The sequence below is a fragment of the Streptopelia decaocto genome (genome assembly GCF_964273445.1).
Source record: "Streptopelia decaocto genome assembly, chromosome: 2".
In the NCBI taxonomy this organism is placed as follows: domain Eukaryota; kingdom Metazoa; phylum Chordata; class Aves; order Columbiformes; family Columbidae; genus Streptopelia; species Streptopelia decaocto.
The window spans coordinates 40,965,202-40,983,736 of record NC_138655.1 but is presented as its reverse complement, the minus strand read 5'-3'; the positions used below and the strand labels follow the sequence as shown (position 1 = coordinate 40,983,736).

Here is an 18,535-nt window from a genome sequence, read left to right as displayed (position 1 = left end):
CGCTCGGGCGCGGGGCACCGGCTCCCGCCCGCGGCTGCTCCTCCGACGCTTCGCGGTTTGGCCGTGGCGCTGTGGGCGCTGTGACGGTGCTGCTGACCGGCCTGAGGGCTTGGGTAGGGTTCCTGGATCTATATAGAAGGAAAAACAAATAAAAATCCATCTAAGAAGTAAAGGGTGTTGCAGTAACACCCGGCGCGGCTCCGGACACGCGGGCTGCTGCCGCAGGACTCGCTGCAGCGCTGCCCTGAGCTGCGACCTCAGCTCCAAGTGACACCAACTTGGCCAGAACTGGCTGCAAACTCTTTCGGATCTTTCCCCGTCGTGCTTTTCTGACCGGTTGTCTTTTACATTTACATCATCTGCCTATCTGACTTTGGTGGTGGTTCAGTTGTGTGTTCGTATAACTCTATTTGTGCTGTTGTCCAACTAATTTGCTTTTCCAGTGTTGCTAGTAGGATATTTTTCCCCAGTGCAAAAAACTTGTCGTTTGAGCTGGATAAACCTAATATGTGAAGAGGTAAGAAACAGAATTTCCTTGCGTTGTTTATATGCCCATTGCTTGTATACCCAAAACAAGTCATACCCCAAAAGAGTCATGCGTACTGCTTACATATTGAGGCAGGCACATTCGTGTTTTCTGGTTTTCAGTTCTCTTTCGTTGGATGATGCGGAGGCTAGAAAATACATGTAGCATGGGAGTGATTTGATCCGCAATTACAATTCTATTTGTATGAAAAGAAACTCTAGTTTCTACAATAGCAGTTCCTAGTTCTAGTTTCTACAATACTGCTCTAAAAAGAGTAAAAATTTAAGAGGGGGCCACTGAAATAATATTATAATAACTGCTCTTTGTTAGAGCAGTATTGTAATGTTTCTGGAAAAAATAATATCCTTTATTTCATCAGAAAAATCATTGTCTTATATGTCATTCAAAACCACTCACATCTCTCAATAATAGTTTTGTCTGTCACCTTGAGATCCCAAAAATACTCTTAAGACAACTGTGAGAGAAGATAACTAATAGAAATAAATTTTTACTCCATCTTCACTTCAGCTAGGCTGCAGATAATACAGGGGTGCTGCTGTAAGCTTAAATACCCCAGGAAATTGTGACCTTTGTTATTACAGCACGCTGTTAACAGCTGTCAGAGATATGGGAGACCTAGGCTGAAATCCCTGCTTTGAAAGATAATTGGTGCTTCGATTACATATCCACTAAGACTAGTGCTCTATTCTGAGTTGTTGCACGGCATCAGGTATCAGAGAGAATGGAGTTTGAAAGGTTGTGCATATTCACGTGACTTAAGTGCTTTAATTGTTCATAGAATCATTTAGTTTGGAAGACACCTTTAAGATAATGAAGTGCCAAGTCCAGCACTAAACCATGTCCCTAAGCACTACATCTACAGGTGTTTTAAACACTTCCAGGGATGGTAACTCAACCACTTCCCTCGGCAGCCTGTTCCAATGCTTGATAACCCTTTTGGTAAATACATTTTTCTTAATATCCAATCTAAACCTTCCCTGGCACAACTTGAGGCCACTTCCGCTTGTCACTTTTTACCTAGGAAAAGAGACCAACACCCTCCATGCTACAACCTCCTTTCAGGTAGCTGTAGACAGCGATAAGGTCTCCCCTCAGGCTCCTTTTCTCCAGGCTAAACAGCCCCAGTTCCCTCAGCTGCTCCTTATCAGACTTGTGCTCCGTGCCCCTCACTAGCTTTGTTGCTCTTCTTTGGACATGCTCCGTGATGATGCTAATGTGCTTGAAAAATAGGATAGGGTAGTCAGAGACTGATGCTGTCTAGTCTTTCTGCATAGTTCCTGCAATGTAAGAAATGCTTTCAGATTCTACTTACCCTTAATTCCTCTTGCTTCTTCATCCATGTCCATTTTAGTATTGATAGCCCTTTCTTTTAGTTCCTTTTATCACTCAACTTAAGCTCAGGGTTTGAATTTTAGCTTATATTGTTGGAGTGTACTGTGTAAGACTTCATTATTTGAATTCCCATTCATGTCCAGGCATATCAGTCAGGATCTTGATTTGCTTTAGTTTGTCATTTCCTATGCATGTTGAGTCTCTGCTGGGAGAAAAATCTTTCTGCCAGTATACAGCAATTATAGTTAAGGTGTTCAAGTAAATATTCCTACATCTTAGGACAGATTTGAGATTTTTTTCAGGACAAGATTCTTGTCTTTTTACTCCAGGGAAATAACTCACCTGTCTATCCAGCTCCCTTCTTCAGATGTGCAAGAAATATTTGTGGATGAGCAGCATGGGAAGAGGAAGCATTCATTTTAATCCAAGGAGCAGATTTAGTGTTCCAGCAAAAATGGACAAACATTGTATATATTTCCTTAGATGTCATGTAAAGCTTTAGGATGTTGAGAGAAATGACTATGTAGGTATTAAAAGCACAAGAAGGAAAAATGAGGCACGAAAGATTACCTTTGTGGGTGCTCAAAGTTAACAGACTTGGTTGTATTTAATGGCATATTGGATATATTACACAAAGTTCTCCCACTCCCACCAGTAACAACATCCTACAGCTTGTAAAAACACATTCTGCTTTATAGCAAGTTTCAGTATTCTGCAAGTTGCATTAAGAAGACAATGCTGGTATGTCCACCTTTCCAAACAGGCATTTAGGTTCAATCCATTTGGGGATGGCAGTGTTGCAGTACTGCATTTTTAGGCAAAGCGCCAATGATGGTAAGCCTCAGGGTTGCATTACCTAAGCGAGGTCCTGCACACTGAGAGATCTGGGTGAGTACAGCACATCTGTACTGCAAACACACTACGATGCAGGGATTCTCAGGCTGGGGGCAGCCTCGTCTACTAAACCAGTATTGCATAGTGCAACAGCACATGAATGTACCAGCTCAGACATAAAACTTCTGTCTACATGTATATGCGTAGTGCTACACTGAACTAAAGCTTTTTCTCTCTTTGAAAGAGTTTTCTTCTTTCTGTCAGGGCAAAGTCTTGGATGTTGTATTCCTGCTTTTCAGGGTACCAAACCACTAAGCTGATGTGTTTGTAGGAGTCTAATATGGGATTATTATTAATGGGATTATTTCTCTTTGTCTAGTCTCTCTATTAAAATGGCCAAAGCAGCTAAGGTGAGGCAGTTTCTCTTCTGACACTGTCTTGCTTGGGGACCAACAGGGAAGATGCCACTAAGGGGTGGAATCTGGTGGGATAACACCAACTCTGCGGTTCTGCTCTGAGACTGGATTGTCAGCTGCTCATAAGAGAAAACCACAGATCTAGACAACACTTCTGAGGCTCTCCAATGTACGTACACACTTGTTTTAGGAACCAGGCAAATCCTTGCTACATGATTTCATTTTGGAGAATTTAGCTGTTGCATTGCTATTATACATAAATTTTCTTCTTCAGCCTTTCTGACTTCAGAATATCCTCAAAAACACAGGGGAACCTTCAAGAGGTTAATTGTTTTCTTCTGTCAAATCTGTAGAAACTTGTAAATTAAACTGGTTCAACACCAATTACTAGTCATCATTTCCATAGGATATTGTTTTTTACTATATGCTGTAAAACCAATGAAATAAACATAAGCATTCTAATCACTTTTATGACGCTTATCAAATCGCTGCAGTAAAGCCTTCCATATGCTGCCTGGGATTGTCTGGTGCTTGCTTATGAGAGTCTGGATGGCAGTCTTGGTCTGAAAAGAGATGAGAAAGTTGCCTTTACAGACCTGCTTATGCAAGGAGGAATTATATGATCACTGACTTCTTATCAGATGTTCAAGAGGTATTGGGAAACTCACACATAAGATCTACCTTAAAGAAAAAAAAAATGTCTTTTATATTAACTAGTTGTCCTAACAACACTTTCCTTGAAAAGGAAAGGAATAAAAATATTGATTGCTGTTTGGATAGGCTGAAATTATTGAGATTTACCAAACCTGGGCATTTTAAGTTTGTGTGATCTCTATCCCTGAAGGTTTTCACCAAAAGCACTGGATAAAGCCTGACTAACCTCATCTGATCTCACAGCTGACTTTGCTGGGACCAGGAATTTGGACTAGGGATCTCCGTCTGTCCTTCCCAATATGAATTCTTCCATAATTGAATCACATACAGAATGCACATAAGGAGAGAATTTGTATGTAAATTCTGTTCATTTTTACTTTACATGAGATTCAAATGCAAGCTTGTGAAGAGAATGCATAAACTGTGCTGTATTTCCACTAGGGCTAAGAAATAATCTCCCATAGTTTTTCCTAATGTATTTAGTAAGGGTAGCTACATACTCCAGTGCTCTACCGCAGGGTGATGGTAGAATATCACTGGGAATATATCAAAAGAGTAGCCAAACCTTTCCTGAACAGATTAATGTCATGACTCCTTTCCAGAGCAGGATTGGATAGAGGTCAGCCAGGCCACTGGTCATCTCAAACCCCATTTAAGTTTGTTTGTTTGTTTGTTAGTTTTTTAACTATTATGAGCCATGTAAAACCTAACCCTACTCCCACTAAAGAGGATGGTCAAAGGCTTGACTTAGTAAAGCAAATCAATATCATGGGAAATTTCCATTTCAGTTTTGCAGGCACACAAAATACTGTTCCGTCAAAGAACAAGAACATGGGTAACCGTACAGGCAGTCTTAGCACTAACATTGATCCCAGCCTCCTAAACCTGCTAAGACTGAATTCCAGGGCTTGCTGGGTCAGTTCCCTTGTAACAGACCAAACCTGTCTTTCTGGTTTCACTGCTGTGAAGCCCAGAACAATCTGCAGTAGATCCTTAAATAAAAAAAAAAAAAAAATAAAGAAAAGCTAATCTTGCATCCTTTTGAGGGCAGCAAGGTGGTTTTTTACATCAGTGATTCCTAATAAATATTTTGATGTGTGTATTCCTAGGCCATAACAGATTATTTTCTTTTTGGCACAAAGCCCTCCTTTCGTCTTCTATTAAAAGTTTTTAAGAGTGCATTTTCTGTATAGATTAGCATTTTGAAAAATACCTAAACCCTGGATCTATAAACCTTTTTATGCTCCTGAGCACCACTGATTTCACCAAGATTTACGTACTTAAAATCTTTTAATATTTTGGATGCAAATTATTTTTTCAACATTTTCCTTTTGACAATGAAACTGAAGCTCTTGTGGAACTTTGTCTCTGGAGCCCTATATTATTTAGAGAAGATTCTGAAAGGTATTTGTTATATCTGAAATATATTTTCCTAGTTGCTCAAAATGGAACTTAAAACATAGTTTGCATCATTTCAGTTATCAAAGACAAAGGGAGAAACAAAGTGAGCAACCCAAGAAGACAGAGCTCACACATTCTGAAAGGTGAGGGCACCCCAATCAACTATTACTATGTCAATACGTGCTTGTAGGTATCCATAGATCAATTAATCCTGGAGCTTGACCGTCCATTGCTTTAACAAGCTAGTAAAAATGTGTTTGTCTTTATTCAAGCATACAAAAAGTTACTTTTGAGTGCACATATAATAGAGAGGAAAAAAAAGAGAGCTAACTTACCTTTTCAGCTAATTCCTCTGTAGTTATATTCGGATCATAAGGGATTGGCTCCCCAACATATGTGCGAAATTTAACTGGAAGTCCTCCGTACGGAGGGAAAATTGGCAATCGAGTGTTTTCATACAGCTGCCTAAGAAATCCTGAAATAGTTTAAGGGTGGAAACAGTGAGATTATAGAAACAGAAAACATAAGCCAGACTTTAATTCTGATTAATATGGAAGAATTCTTAAAAATACATGCTTATCTGACAGTCGAGAAGAAATTACAGGATTTAGGTAACTGTCCACCAAAACAAAGCTCAATGGACTTAATAGATCACTGAAATAAGGGTGCATTAAAGAATGAAATCACCTAGCACGAAACAGTTATACACAAGCTATTTCTATATTTGAGATACCTCTTACCCACAGGAAGCATGTTAGAGAATCCAAAGTAAGCAGAAGTCTGAAAAGCACAATCTGAGAGAAAAATTAGAGAAATCTGAGAGAAAAGTGGAGAAAACATTCCAAATAATTAAAATATATTTTAAAGTTCTTACTTCTTTCTTTAAGTGTCCTATATCCTTCCCGGACATTCTGAGTATACATTGGAATGATGGGCTAAGGAAACACATTAAAAAATAAAAAAGGGTGGAAATGCTATATCAAGCTTGAATTTATGTTTTAGTGCCTGTTAATGCAGCTGAGAAAATAACTTGGATACAGAGGATAATTATCAGTTAGGCAAAAAACAAGGACTCTTTTTCTAAAAAATAAACTTCAGAATAGAAATCAAATTCTGTTTCTCAGCTCCCACAAACATTGCTGCATTAAAGTTACCATCTGTAAGGAAAATGACTGATATTGTACTAGAGGTTTATACCTTTCATTTTGAATGTACCTTGCAAAAGTTAACTGAGATTCTAAAAAAAATGACTTGTATGTTATATATTTATTCCAGTATCACTGACTGAAACATAAAGTTTTGCAGTTTCTCTGTCTAAAGTTTACATCATGTGTGGTGAATAGGAAAGTATTGAGTTCGTGGAGTCTTGCGGAAAGCAAGTAGACATTCACATTTAGCTCATCTCATATGCTTCTCAAAGGTCTCACTGAAGCGGTAATGTCTGGATAATACTCCACTGGAAAAAAAAATCTGCCAATCCCTTGGACAAATAAGGCAATTGCATTATTTGACCTGGACTAGAATTGCCTTCTGGAGGGCAGGTCCTTAGGCAGTTACAGAACAAGTTCACTGCATTATTGTGGCTAAAAGGAAAGACACTTGAGACACCTGAACTTGAAACAGTCACGCTTACAGCCTGAGGTAAGATTTCGTAGTTTGTAAACAAACTGTGATTGTATCTGTACATACACTGACTTTTCCCCACTCCATTGTTCCTTTTCATTTTTTTTTTAAACGGTAGTTTGAGCATGATGTTGGAATTACTTGTCCAGAAGGTAATGAAGGAACAGCTTTTTGCTGTTAAGGATCACTACCACAGAACAGAAACCACAGGATGAGAAAAAAAACAACCAAGAAAAAGACCTGGCTAGAGTCTAACAAAGAACTCAAAGTGATGGAAACCATTTAAAGGAAAAAAACCAAAACATTATGAATAACAAAAATATCAAACATACATGAAGTTGTAAACCCTGTAGAATGAGACAGTATGGGAAATTCTTAGAAATAAACCCTTAAAAATATCAGTAACATCTTTTAAAAGCATACAACTACTGGACACTAAAAATACCACATTTAGGTTCAGTTACTAATCGAATACTATATGTCTAGTATTTAAAATGTTTGAAATCTGCCTATCATGCAGACAAAACACTTAAGATTTTAGGAATAGTGTCAGAGAAACGTCTTCGAGTATAAAGAAATCTGGTGAACACAGAAGTTGCTCACATACAGTAGTCAGGCAATGAAATACAGAGTGGGTACCAGTGTTTGGTCCCTAAGCTGATGCAAATGGGTACACACATAAAAGCTTGTGTCTGTAAAGCAGCGTGGTCAGATCTGCAGAAACCCTCAGATGTAGATTTGCCGTGCTGGAACTGAGCTGGATCACACGCAGCTGGCTTGGAAATCACAGGATCACAGGATAGTTGAGGTTGGAAGGGATCTCTGGAGATCATCTAGTCCAAACTCCTTGCACATATATAAGAATTTTACAAACTGTAGTCCCTGTTTATCTTTTGCCTAACTAGATTTGAACCTTTTTTTTTGGTACAGATAAAATCCAGGGATATTCCCCATTAGGCTGTCAAACTCCAGCCATAGGCAGATGGTATTTCTGATACTCAGGACCCTGGCATACATAAATTCAACAGACAAATATGTCTCAGAAGTTTATTGAGTCATAATCTTAAATAGTAACACTCTCCTTTTGTGACCTTAAGTAAGCAGAGTAGTTATATGAGATGAAGTGGAAACCTGCAGGCCAGGACTAAGGCTAAAACTACGTTCCTTGTTTGCTTTTCTTCAACTTTTTCAGTGGAAGAACTGTTGAACTTCCATAGCATTATAAGAAAAATGGGAATATCTATTCATATATAAAGATGTTTTTGTCCTGAAATCCCCATTCAAAGTCATCTGTGGCAGGTTATGAACAACCATATAGTCATTTTGAACACTGTAAACTGTCGTATTTGGTTCATGGTTACACTGTGTGTATAATAAATTTAAAATAATTAAAAAAAAAAAAAAAAAGCACTTGTAGTCCTCCCTTGCCTTCATCCAGGATCTGAATAAGTATTAGCAAAACATATGAATTGCTACATGATAGAGTAAGTTCTGATAGTTTAGGTGAGTCTATCCCCAATCTTCAGTGACTTACAAGACTGGTTTGGCCAGTATCAAAAAGGATGCAGCAAATCCAAACAGAAGTAATCAAGTCTGTCCAAAGATGGAATCCAGGTCTTGTAATACTATGGGCCTAACTTTATACAAGAAATGGCATATAAAGGTAATATTGCCCCCTCTACTGGTAAATGCACAGCACTTCTTTTTCTTTTTCTTTTTCTTTTTCTTTTTCTTTTTCTTTTTCTTTTTCTTTTTCTTTTTCTTTTTCTTTTTCTTTTTCTTTTTCTTTTTCTTTTTCTTTTTCTTTTTCTTTTTCTTTTTCTTTTTCTTTTTCTTTTTCTTTTTTTTTAATCTAAAGTGCGTCTGATCATAGATTTTCAGAGAAATATCAAAGATGTCCAAAATTCAGTGGAGCCTGCAAGTTAATTACAGTGATTCCCACCATACTGGGATCCAGATAGACCTCCTGATCATAAAAAAAAAATATATATATAAAAAAAATAATGTGCACAATAATAAGTGATACAAGAGCCAGGAGTGTTGTTGTAAAGATGAGCTCAGGCTAGCAGGTGTCAAAGGAAAAACTATTCTCTCACATCTCCAGGTAAAAGATAATCCTACATGGTATCTGGTTTACCAAACACGTTATACAAATTACCACAATAATTTTTCACACCACAGGAACCTTATCATCAATGAATACCTAATTCATTAAATAAAAATTTTTAAAAAGTAATTAAAAATTAAAAAAACTGTTGATAGAAGGTACTAGCAATTTAAGGTACTACTATTCAGCTATTTTTGTATGCTTCCAAATTACAGAAGACTGGGAGGAGTAAGAGGATTACAATCAAGGATTTTTTGTGATATGTTTTGATCAGGGTGGCACTCGGTATTAAGGGAATTCATAATTTTAATTCAATTTTTATTTTAAAAAACCCTTATTATATTGTAGAATTACACTATAAGATTCCAAGTGAAGTGAAAGCATCTGGCAAAAGATTGTTTAAATATTTGAAGAAGCTTGAAATACAGATATGAAAGCACAATGATTAGAAATCACTCAAGTTATTAAAGTGACACCTCCTTCTGACTGTTCAAGTATATTATTAAATTAATACATAAGAGGAAAGATGGTAAAGGAATTAAAAATGCCCGAATGAATTTGACTGGGTTTATCCTACTCATATTCTGATAGTAGTGGTGGTGGTGTAGTAGTGGTGGTGTAGAGCCCACACAATACATGAAATATTGTGACTAACATTACCAGCCCACACTTTTGAGAAAAAGGACAGGAGAGGGAACAGAAATACATAAAACATGCATTTTAAAAGGCCACATAACAAGACAAATGAAGAGGTAGAAATAAGACTCCCAGCCTAAAATTACTTTATCCATTGGGTAATTGCCTCTAAATCTATTCTAGTGTTTAGTTATCTACCCACAAAATTTCAGTGATAAAGTTATGAAGAAATATTAACCTGAAGCATACATTTTGCAACTCTAGGAACTTTGTTGTAGGAGCTGTGCCACAAGAGACCAAAGCAAAGTTTGAGAAGCAACAAATTGGAAGGGGCAAGAAAGAGATACAACTGCACAAAAAAAACCTGAAAGGGGTGGTAAGAAATTCAAGTTTCATGGGAAAAAACTCTCTGTACAGGTTCTCCTATAGAGACAGAAAAGGATTATGTTTATGTGGAAGGCCAAAGAAGAGCACTGGAACTGATGTATGGATCGAATTATGATTTAAATATTCTTAAGAATGTAAAGAAAAATTATGTTTGTGCAATTCATGATAAAGCAGCAGAAAGGTCATGGCAGAACAGATGAAACCTGGATGTGTACCAGTATTGTCAGACACAGAGAGCACTAAGTATGCAAAGCTTAAATTAAGACAGAAAAGTCATCTCTAGTGGTGATGATGATGAGATGTGACAGGTAGGAAAAAGACAGGGTTGCTGCTCTTTCAGATCTGTGCCATCCCCAATAAAATTATTTCCCAGAGACTACGTCAGAGAAGCAGTCTCACACGTGGAATTAGATGGAAAAAGTCAGAGTCAGTGATAGAAGTTTTTATGTATATATCATCATCCATATGGAAAATATAATGGAAACTGTGGCCATATGAACATTAGTGGAGTGCAAACCAACAGAAGCACATCTCTGGAGGATGCTGAGGATCTGACATCACCACTGAATGCACTTCAGTACTCAGTTTTTATGAGGAACTAATTCTTGTCCAGTACCATTGACTGAACATTTACAACTGGAGAGTATTGGGTCTCACTTCTGGTTTTAGCTTCAGCCCAAAGGAATGCAGCCCAGGTAATCTAACACATTCCATGATGTGAATAAAAGCATGGTAAGTGGGGGAAATGGAAAAAATGCTTGAAAAGCACACACAGGATTCAAACTCAGACACTGATGTAGGTGCACCTGGTGTTAGTTGATGCAATCTTTAAAAACCATGAAGAAAAGTAAGGGTAAGAACAAAATCCTGGACTCTCCCAGAATATGAGAAGATAAGGAAAATACATTAAAGAGCTGTAAGAAAATGACTGGGTTTTTAGAAGTAAGATAAAGATATAAGTCTAGTAGATGAGAAAAAAGAATGAAACTTACAGCAATATGGAGAAGGACCACAGTGAAGATTCCTGACATACAGTCCAGACGCGAAATTTGATGCCTGCATGATAGAACTGTCAACATGGAACCATAGAGATGGATCCCTTGCAACAGTCAAGAAAAAGCTATACAGCTCCATAAAGTCCTTCCTCCCTATGGATCAATGTGCTTGACAAAAGTGGTGGGGAAAGGAAAATAAATCTTTACTCCCAAACATTTTCTTCTGTCTGGAAGACTTTCCAACAAACACTCCTAAACCGTGTTTTATGATGAAGCATGCATGCAATAAGCATAAACTGGGATTGGTAACATATCATACTCACCACTTTTGCATCTAGAGCAATCTGAGCAAAACCTTTTCGATTTCCCCACATGAGCTGATAACTTTCATCACTGAATAGCGCTTCTCTAACTCCACCTGGTGAGATGGACACCAAGTGTCCATTCTTCAGTGCAATGAGACACTCCTCCCTTGTACCTGGCATTACACGCATCACTTCCAATAATAATTTAAGTCCTGCAATAAGTAAGTAGCAAATACATATTATTATAGCAATACATCACAAATACTGCTTGCCTGTAGGAACAAGATTACAGCTAAATGAAAATCTAATAGCTATATATTTTGACTAAGGCAAATTTGTACAAAGGAAGTAAAACACCTACAGAGTAAATATTGGCTAAATGACAAATACATGACAGTGTTTTTGCCCAAGTGTTATCTTATCAGGAGCATCTCAATAAAGTAATGTCTCTACATGCTGTTTTCCATAATTATCAAAGCACCAGCCATGCAACTGAAACTTGTGCATCATAGCTGAAAATCTGAAACAAACATCTATTCCTCCCTCCTTCTTTACAAATATTTTAATACAGAAAAAAATGTCAATTTTCAATACAATAAAGCTTGCTACAAAAATAAATACCTGACAGGCAACTAATTTAGTGCTCTTTTAAAACGTCACGTTTAACATTTTAAATGTTGAGGTTTAGAGTTGTTAAACTGAGTATTCTGTGGTTAAATTGAGAACTACTTGGATGGAATTGCACTTCTATATGACTTCTGCATCTAGCTGGCGGCCAGTCACTAGTGGTGTTCCCCAGGGGTCGGTGTTGGGTCCAGTCCTGTTTAACATCTTTATTGACGATTTAGTTGAGGGGATTGAGACCATCATCAGCAAATTTGCTGATGACACCAAGTTGGGAGGGAGTGTCGACCTGCTGGAAGGCAGGAAGGCTCTGCAGAGGGATCTGGACAGACTGGAAAAGTGGGCTGATTCCAATGGGATGAAGTTCAATAAGGCCAAGTGCCGGGTGCTGCACTTTGGTCACAACAACCCCCTGCAGCACTACAGGCTGGGCGCAGAGTGGCTGGAGAGCAGTCAGACAGAAAGGGACCTGGGGGTACTAATTGACAGGAAGCTCAACATGAGCCATCAGAGTGCCCAGGTGGCCAAGAAGGCCAATGGTATCCTGTCCTGTATCAAAAATAGCGTGGTCAGCAGGACAAGGGAAGTGATCCTTCCCCTGTACTCTGCATTGGTGAGGCCACACCTGGAGTATTGTGTTCAGTTCTGGGCCCCTCAGTTCAGGAAAGACATTGAAGTGCTGGAGCGAGTCCAGAGAAGAGCAACAAGACTGGTGAAGGGACTTGAGCATAAGACCTATGGGGAGAGACTGAGGGAGCTGGGGTTGTTTAGTCTAGAGAAGAGGAGGCTTAGAGGTGACCCCATCACTCTCTATAACTACCTGAAGGGAAGTTATAGCCAGGTGGGGATTGGTCTCTTCTCCCAGGCAGTTAGCAATAGGACAAGGGGGCATGGGCTTAAACTCTGCCAGGGGAAATTTAGGCTGGATATTAGAAAGAAATTCTTTACAGAGAGAGTGGTCAGGCATTGGAATGGCCTGCCCAGGGAGGTGGTGGACTCGCCGTCCCTGGAGGTTTTTAAACTGAGATTGGACATGGCACTTAGTGCCATGATCTAATAAACGGACTAGAGTTGGACCAAGGGTTGGACTCGATGATCTCTGAGGTCTTTTCCAACCCAGTCGATTCTGTGATTCTGTGATTCTAAGATGCATGAATGGCAGAAGCCAGCAGGGCAGTTTCAGCACTGCATGAATAGTTTGGTGAATCTCCTGCCTTTGTTTCCAGAAATGGGTTTTCTCCAAAAGACTGACCGAGAACCATAGAAGCACTCTATGCTTTCTTATGTTATTTTCACATTTAAAATCTATCAGTTTGGAATTCCCATAGAGAGCTTCAGCAAATGAGAGTTTCCCCAGTCCTCAAATTCACTGTTCCAACAGCATGGTTTGAAAAGAAATTGTTTATATCAATAAATATAAACAAGTACGGACTGCCAGAACTGGTGTCTAGCACTGCAAATTTGACAAAAGGTCTGCAACAGAAGCTTTGGAAGACAGTGGAAAACACAGTGCCACAGCTTGTAATTGAATTATATTTAATCTTATTCAAGACGTCATCTTTGATAGATCCTTCTGTCAAAGACAGATATTGACTTGGTTTAAACCCTTTGTGAACCCATATGTATTCCTGTGTTATCCTGCAGCCAGGAATGCCATATCCTTATTAACAGAAATATGATGTATCACATGAATTTATTATCACTTCTTATTCCACTTTTCCAGGTCACACAGAATTTTGTACCCCTCAGTCAGGCAAGACTTCCATCTTATGTACTAGTTGCACAGAAGAAGCCACACCAGGCCTCAGATAATCCTTTTCCTTTTTGTATCTTTATTACTTTGCAGCTTTTCTGAGATGGGGAGATGAGAATTCCACTCACTATTCAAGATGTGGGCACCATATGCATTTTGAGTACATAATGGTATTTTTCGGTTTCTTCTTTTTCATTATACACCTAAAATTCTGTTTGCCTTTTGGTGATTGCTGAGACTTAAGCTGACATATTCCTAAAGTCACCTAGAAAATTTAAAGCCTAATTACATGTTTATGTGTTTAGACTTGTTTTTCTTTCTTTGCGTGCTGCATTATAATACTGAGTTTCATCTACCATGTAATCATCCAGTGATTCAGTATTGGTAGATAATTGTATTCTCTGTGTGGGCTTTTACTGCCTTTAAAAAAAAATGGCAAATATAAAGCTTTGTCACCTCACTACCAGTCTAGATTATGATTATTTTGAACAATGTAGGTGCCAGCACTGATTTTTATTGGTATACCTAGTGAATTCTCTTCTTCATGAAAATGAGCTGTTTACTCCTACCCTTTATTTCCTACCTTTTAACCAGTTATTCATTCACAAGAAGACTTCTACCATAACTTTAATTAATCCAACAGACTGAGCTTCAGCATATGCTCATGCACAGTCTTTAAAGAACCAATGTGTGAAGGGCAACATTTCTCTGCAAATGTGGGTAAGTATGGTAGAGCAAGAGAAGGTTTGGGAAAAGTTTCACTCAGTCTATTACTTTTAGCCACATTTTCTACTAATGCAGCAAATAGGGAGGCCTAATTTCCATTATTTGTGGCCTTTTTTACCAGATGCCTTGTTGGTAGCTTTTTTATAGGTTTATAGGTTTATAGGTTTATAGATATTTGCCACCTTCTGTTCCTCTAGCATGAACATAATTTGAGCAATCAGTTATGTGCACCTCAGTGGTCCAGAAGCTGCACAACTGAAGTATTGCTTGGTCCTGACAATAGTTTACTATATATTTGTAATAAAAATCTGCTACAGACAATTCGGTTTGAAACAGTAACCTCTCATTTATCCCTTAAAAAAGAATTCTCCTTTGCAAATATTCTGCTAAGCTTTATCGTCCTTTAGGGGTTGTATTAAAAGACAATCATTTCTTGATGACTTCATGCTTCTGATGTGTTTAGTACTACACAGTATTTACAAAGTGTGCCTTTAGCAAATTCTTTCTTGTCAACTGTCTAGAGGTGCCTTAATGTTCTTGCATCAAATTTGCTTGAGTTTATGCTGTTTGTTTTCAGTATTTGGACACAACTTTCCTTTCTGAAGAATGTCCTTGTACCTTTAGATACCTTATTTTATTCTTTATTATTATAATGGTTTTTAATATAAGTGGTATAAAGATGCCTTTACAATTTCTCCCTGTTAATCCTTCTGCATGCTCCTTCTTCATGCTTTGTTTTTCTAGAAATGAATTAGGTTTTCTTTTCTGTATGTTCTCCTTTTCACAATGGAATTATTGATTTCTTTCACATTCTACTATATGTGAATGTATTGTGGTGATCAGTATTACAGAGCTCTCTTCAACAGTAAAATCTTCAAAGAAGTTTGGTGTCCTACTCCAGGCTTTGATCAGAAGATACATTTCATGTCATACCCCACTGGGATGTCTACCCAGTGTAGAGGGCAAGTAGGTAATTGATATCCTGACATTTATTGGGGTCTTCTGCACTCATAGCCCATTCCTGACCAGCCAGCACTGGGTCAATAATATAGTCCTATCCTATACTTTCTACTCAGGCATGACATTTCATCCCAAAGGGATTATATAATGTCTGTTTGTCATCTTCGGATGGTCTCCAGTGTTTTTATGACCTTTCACTTAAAAGACAGGATATTCTACCCTGTTTGCCCTCCTGTGTCTACCAGCTTTTAGCTTAGAAGTCTAAAAGCAGTCTATTCATTTAAAAGCTGTCTTGGAAGTGTAGTAAATGTGAATTTCACCAAAACCAGCAACAGGTTGAGTTAATCCGGGATGCTTAAATACAAGACAACATGTTCTTACCTGGTAAACGAAAGACAAAATGATCAGCTACTGACAGACAAAGTCTATTCTTCCAGAGAAACAGCCTAGACAAAAAGTAAAGGTAGTCTACAGGAATAGCTCCATGGTAATACACAAGAATGCCCGGCCCTTCTGGTATGTTTTCCACACCGTGAAGCTCATAACCTGTTTGGGATGAAAAGCAACACACTGAAAATTATAGCTGTAAATCATCTGGCAATTTAAAGAAAACTGCATACTGTCCTTTGTTAAATGACTTTCAGAGAGCTGCGAAAGCTTGTACAGTAGCTTTTAAAAGAATTAAGTTCTGGATGGAACTTCAGGTCAACAGCAAAGAGAAAGCCCCTCAAAACACCACAGATTATCTGTGGACTAATTTGTTAATCAGTTTAATCACCAGATCAGACCTGAACCTGACATTTTCCCTAGTGAAAGGACTAGATTACTTCCCATTAGGAACTTTTCTCAGACCGAAGTACAATAAGCAAACAAACAAACAAACAAACAAAACAAACAAAAAAACCTGTACTGGTGTGAAACCACTTTATCAGCAGAACAAGGCAAACAAGCAATCAGGATGCTTTCCTGAAATATGAAAGTATGAATCTCTATTCTGTGTCAGACTTAATGTAAAGTTTGGGATTTTACGTAAGAAATAGTTTCTCTGGTTGAGGTGTTTAAGTCCAAACCAGAATCTGTAAGAATCCTAAAGAGAGGTTCTCTCCATAAGAGTTAAATGTATTCACTTCACCATGGAAGGGAACTTTCTCACAGACATGGACTTCTGTAATTGCCTTTCCTGGCTCTTCCTACATTTGATGTAGGTTTTAGGTGGAGCCAGCCTAGGAGACTAATGGATACAAAGGCTTGGGAAAACCACAGCTTCTACCGCCCTGTTCTACCTTGTCCCGCCTTCATCTCCATCCCTGCTACAGCTCCTATCATGAACTGTTTGGGGAGAAGGATAGGGATGTAATGGGCAGAGTCTTAGGAAGAGGTGGAGAAGGTTTTATACTGCAGGATGTTCAAAGATTAATGGGGAAAGCTGTAAGGAGGGATAGCAATAGAGATAACAACTTCTTATTCTTCATCCCTAGGGCAGCAAAGTCTTGCTGATAGCCCTAAACTACATCTGTAGGAAGAACAAGATCCTAGCATGCAGATGAGGATTTTCCTAGGGAGCAGGGTGTGTTGAAAGTATCCGAAGACTGAATGTAATAAAACTGAAAAATCAGGTTACTTTTAAATTCTGCCACAGTACAAACTTAAATGTGGCATCTAATTATTTCTTTGTCTGTACAGCTCCTAAAATTATTTCCAGTTGTCATAAAATGAAGTAGTTTTTGCCAACTAAAAATACACTAATTACATTTCCAACTAGTTGTTCTGTTTTGATTATTTACTGAGTGGGTTTTAAGCAGCTACTAAGGCAAAAAATAAATCACACAGCTCTCTTGCAGTTATGTTACAAGAAGTAACATAAACACTTGCTTCACTCTGATACTGTATACAGAAAAATGCATCTGCCTATCCACTTAAGAGAAATTTACCCCATATAAACTAATTTCTCCCTTTCATTCTGCTTATTCTATGTTGCTATCAGTCTCTGAGGCAGAAAGTTTTGGGTTAGGTGCCATACGAAGTATAATAAATGTCATTTATTTGCATCCATTTGGAAGAACTATTAAAAAAAAAAAAAAAGAGGTGTATTAACTATTTATTGTAATTCAAAGCTTCAGACAAGTAATGTCATAATGTCATACTCACCATGCCATATTCTTGCATATATATCCCAAAAGCGTGCTATAGTTTTCCTTGCACTATCCCAAACATCACTTGAAGGATCTGCTTTTACCACATTGTTCCTCTGATACATTAAAAGCAAAACATTAGAAAGGTAAATGAAAAAGAGGATTGTTAAAGGAACTATAAAAAAAAATAATATTGCACTTATTGTCAGTAAGATGGTGGCCACATGAAAAAGGTATTTCTTCAGGTACTGCACAATAGTCCATTCTTCCAGAACATAGGCAAGGCAGCTTAGGTCAATCATCGGTATCTGTCCTGAAATGCAGGATTCTTTTCTGCCTATCATGTCCTGCATGGAGGAGAAAGAAAAAAGAAAAACCAGCTTTAATTTGTCTAATCATGGAAGTTTCTCAATTTAGGAAAAAAAGGTTTTGGTAGGTATACCTGATGCTTATTTTGGTATAGCACAGAATCAAACATTTTGTCTCACTCTGTCATGCTAAGATAGCTGCTGGCAATGTCATCCACTACTGCCTGTAATGAGATTATCATATATATTTATGGACCTTTTTTTATACAGCCAGACAATAGGGGCTCCAAGGACAAGGGCTGGAGTCCAAGGAAGCCTCAGGATCCATGCACCATGGCTGACCAGATGATTTCTCTGTATAAGCATGGCTTACTTTACAGAAGCTCAGAAGAGGGTAAGTGATAAGCATTTTCAGCTGTGTTAGCCAAGAAGAGTGCTACCGAAGATCTGGGTTCTCCCGATCCTCTGCAGAGTCCAGCCTGGGCTTCTGGTCCCTCTCAGTTTGGCAGCAGCCGGCAGCGAGGGGAACGAACAGCGGAGTGAGCAGCTGAGGAGCCGGCAAGCAAAACCTGGGCAGCCGTGGCTCCTTCCCAAGGCCGGGAGGTGCCTGGGACAGCCTTTGGTACTGCTGGTAGCACTGGGAAAAGCTGGTTTTGCCTCTCAACCACACAACCATGCCAACACACCCTTCTTTCAGTTTTTCCAGCCCTGGCAAAGGCCAGCTGGGGTCTGTGGCCCTAGTGATATGTTTGCCACATGCAGCTCCCTAGTTAGTCTGTTCCTACGGCTGACCCT

At 38.5% G+C, this 18,535-nt stretch overlaps 1 protein-coding gene across 1 annotated transcript; it reads right to left on the bottom strand.

The window, feature by feature from the left end:
* Positions 1–3,587: 3,587 nt before the first annotated feature.
* On the bottom strand, positions 3,588–17,785 carry TMEM68 (transmembrane protein 68; the record flags this gene model as incomplete). Its single annotated transcript, XM_082045399.1, has 6 exons — positions 3,588–3,692; positions 5,520–5,659; positions 6,059–6,119; positions 11,256–11,449; positions 15,682–15,846; positions 17,449–17,785. The coding sequence occupies 6 exons, from the start codon at positions 17,783–17,785 to the stop codon at positions 3,588–3,590; spliced, it is 1,002 nt and encodes a 333-aa protein (XP_081901525.1).
* Between the last annotated feature and the right edge of the window lie 750 nt (positions 17,786–18,535).